The 2,903-nt window shown below is 38.9% G+C and overlaps 1 protein-coding gene across 1 annotated transcript in view; it reads left to right on the top strand.

Annotated features, from left to right (window-relative positions):
- The first annotated feature begins 1,229 nt into the window (after positions 1–1,229).
- The window catches only part of RNF144A (ring finger protein 144A), an 82,364-nt gene continuing 80,690 nt past the window's right edge, over positions 1,230–2,903 (top strand). Inside the window, exon 1 of the mRNA XM_006895732.1 lies at positions 1,230–1,379. Within this exon, the coding sequence (XP_006895794.1) occupies positions 1,245–1,379 (135 nt within the window). The 5' untranslated portion in view covers positions 1,230–1,244. The remainder of the gene's footprint in view (positions 1,380–2,903) is intronic.

Here is a 2,903-nt window from a genome sequence, read left to right as displayed (position 1 = left end):
CACTGATGCACACCTTTCCTGGTCAGGGACAGGGTCTGAACTGTTTGATTACATATCACAGAGTTTGTTCCTTACAGTGTTTTGTCTCCACACCCTATTGTCTTGAAAAAAATGCTAAGACATGTCTTCCTTCTGTTTTGAAAACCATTTCCTCTTCATCTGGGTGAAATGTAACCACACCCCTGAACTCAAGATTCACTTTCACCCTTTAACTTTTCTTTTCTTTTTTTTTTTTTACACTCCATGCGTATTCTCAGAATTATCAAATGTCTTAGCACTTATTTGGTTACTAGTCACATGCTACCTTGTATTATTGGTGTTATCAACTGATTTTTTTTTTAGTATTAAAATACTTGACTGAATTCTGTCTGAAGACTTGGAGGTAGGATCTGTGTCTTTGAATCTCCTCTGCAAATCCTAGTGACTGTGTAAATGGCTGGCCAATCAGTGGTTGAAGTTTTGTTTCCTTTTGCCTCTGTTGTAAATTTGTTGTTATATAGATACAGCCCTCTGTTCTCTGTTGTAAGGTAGGAAATTGGATGGAAAGGGCCCTGCTCTTTTAGAACTCCCAAACTAGTTGGGAATACAGCCATCCATTATTATCCAAATCCGTTCAATTCTCTATTTTAGAGAGTGAGTTTAGATAGAAAAGGGTACAAACGGTGTGGAAATCAAATTAGAATTTGAATTTTAGGAAGCAAGTCGTGAGTGTTCAGACAGTCAGGTATTTATCTGAAATCTGAATCTCAAACTATCTCAATTTACTAGAAATATATTCTCAAGCTTAATGAATATGTGCTTCATGTAAAGAGCATAGATTTGAAGAATAAGAGATATCAGTATCATAAAACACACACATAACTATTGCAGTTACAAAATAAGGTTTGTCAATCTGACCTTGCTACGTGGTTTGCAGGAGGTGTCTTACTAAATGAATATTGCAGGGACAGAGGAAAGAACCCAGAGACTAAACAAGGTGAGTTAGGTTGTTTGTCACTTTGAGGGCTCGCATCAAAGTTAACATTAAAATGGTAAAGGAAACTATTATGTAAGACTCAAGTTAGAGACCTCTGCTGAAACATCTCTGTAATGAAATGATTTGTCTCTAAAATCCCAAATCGAGGCACCAATTTCTGTGCTGCAAATCCAATTAGAGCGCTCTGATCACTGCCTTTGGTTCTAGATAAAGGCCAGAGCAGGGAAATGTGACCTTCCCTGCTTCTCTCTTTTCAGACTGCTCTGCAATGACCACAGCACGGTACCGGCCCACATGGGACCTGGCCCTCGACCCACTGGTGTCTTGTAAGCTCTGTCTTGGGGAGTATCCCGTGGAGCAGATGACGACGATAGCTCAGTGCCAATGCATCTTCTGTACCCTGGTGAGTCTTTTCAGATGAAGTACATGCTTTACATAATTTCAGGATGCACTTTTTACTCTAGTTCTTAGAGACATCAAACAAACCTTTGGACTAACTTTTATTTAGTGACAGAGCCTTCTTTATTGAGATTTAAACACAGTTGTTAAAAGAATTCTTCTCGAAGTCTGTCCTATTCCTTAAGTGGGTATCCGTTACAGTTGTTTGTGATGCAAAAACAGACACTCAAATGGAATTTTAGAACCTGGCAAATCAATTTAGAAAACCTTATTGTGGCATGAGTGGCTTTTATGACTTGATTTTAAATCTAATACTTGTGTGTTTCAGGTTCTAGCATGGTTAATGTGCTTAGCTTTCTCTCCATTGTCACCCACTTGAAACTAACTCATTGCTGGCTGACTGGACTTTCTGAGAATGTTAATCACGCACACGTGAAGAAATTGTCCATCTTTCTCTTGTGGCACTGCACTGCTAGAGAAGTGCAGCCTTTGGGCTAGGAGCAAACCTCCCTATGGACTACATCACCAGAATTTGAATGTTCATTTATTTGCATTACCTTCCATTGGTTTGGTGCTAATTTTGAATATCTACCCTTGGAAATAGGGAGTTTTGGTGGCCTAGTGGCAAGAAGCTGCATTGATATCCCAAAGACACTGGGTTCTAATCTACCAGCTGCTCCACAGGAGAAGAATTGGCCATCTCTTCCCATTCAATTAACTGCCTCAGAAAACTCACTGGAGGGTCAGCTTTGGGTTGGTTCCAACTCTACAGTACACAACAACAACAACCACAGCCCTTGGAAATCACATTTAAATTCCATTAAGTGGTAGCCAGCATACTACGGAAGCCGAATAAATCCTCTCAATGAATTAATGGCTTCTGCTTATATGCGATCCAACTTGACTGCAATTTGTATCCCTCAGAAAAAAAAAAACAAAACAACAAAACCTGAAGGCTTCTATTTTATTTTCACTTGATTTCAGTAAGTTTTACTTTTTTAATTTTTCCCATTTGAGGCTTGCCAAGATAAAGTGTAAGAAAACAAAAAGCTATTTTTTAATTTAACTCCTGTTATATCTGGATATTGTGCCTACATTTCAAAATGCTTTTATTTAAAAATTCCTATAATAATTCAATTACCCATTTAAGTAGTGTTTCTTATCCTTTTGCACTCAAGGTGCACTGTCCGTTTCTTACTCTTTTACAGACTTTGTTTTATTGTTCCTTACTGTTTGTTCTGTGATATTGGACACCACAAGACTATCATCACCTTGATTTTACTGATAAAGACTTTTAGCTTTTACAACATTGAAATAGACATTTCCTGATCCTTGCTTACATAAGATAGCTCTTTTTTTTTCAATTGGGAAATACATATTGGGGGTACAAGGAGGTGAGGGTTGGGGGCAGAAGGGTGAGGATAGGCCAGGATGCAGTTGCAGAGCTGCACAGTTTGGTCGGTGGGGGGAGCAGGTGAAGGAAATGATGAGGGTCCAGTGGGGACCAGATGCTACAGAGGAATGACAA

The sequence above is a fragment of the Elephantulus edwardii genome, unplaced genomic scaffold (genome assembly GCF_000299155.1).
Source record: "Elephantulus edwardii isolate Elephantulus edwardi_28Jun2011 unplaced genomic scaffold, EleEdw1.0 scaffold00175, whole genome shotgun sequence".
In the NCBI taxonomy this organism is placed as follows: Eukaryota; Metazoa; Chordata; class Mammalia; order Macroscelidea; family Macroscelididae; genus Elephantulus; species Elephantulus edwardii.
The sequence above is the reverse complement of the archived record's forward strand: the minus strand, read 5'-3'. Positions and strand labels throughout refer to the sequence as shown.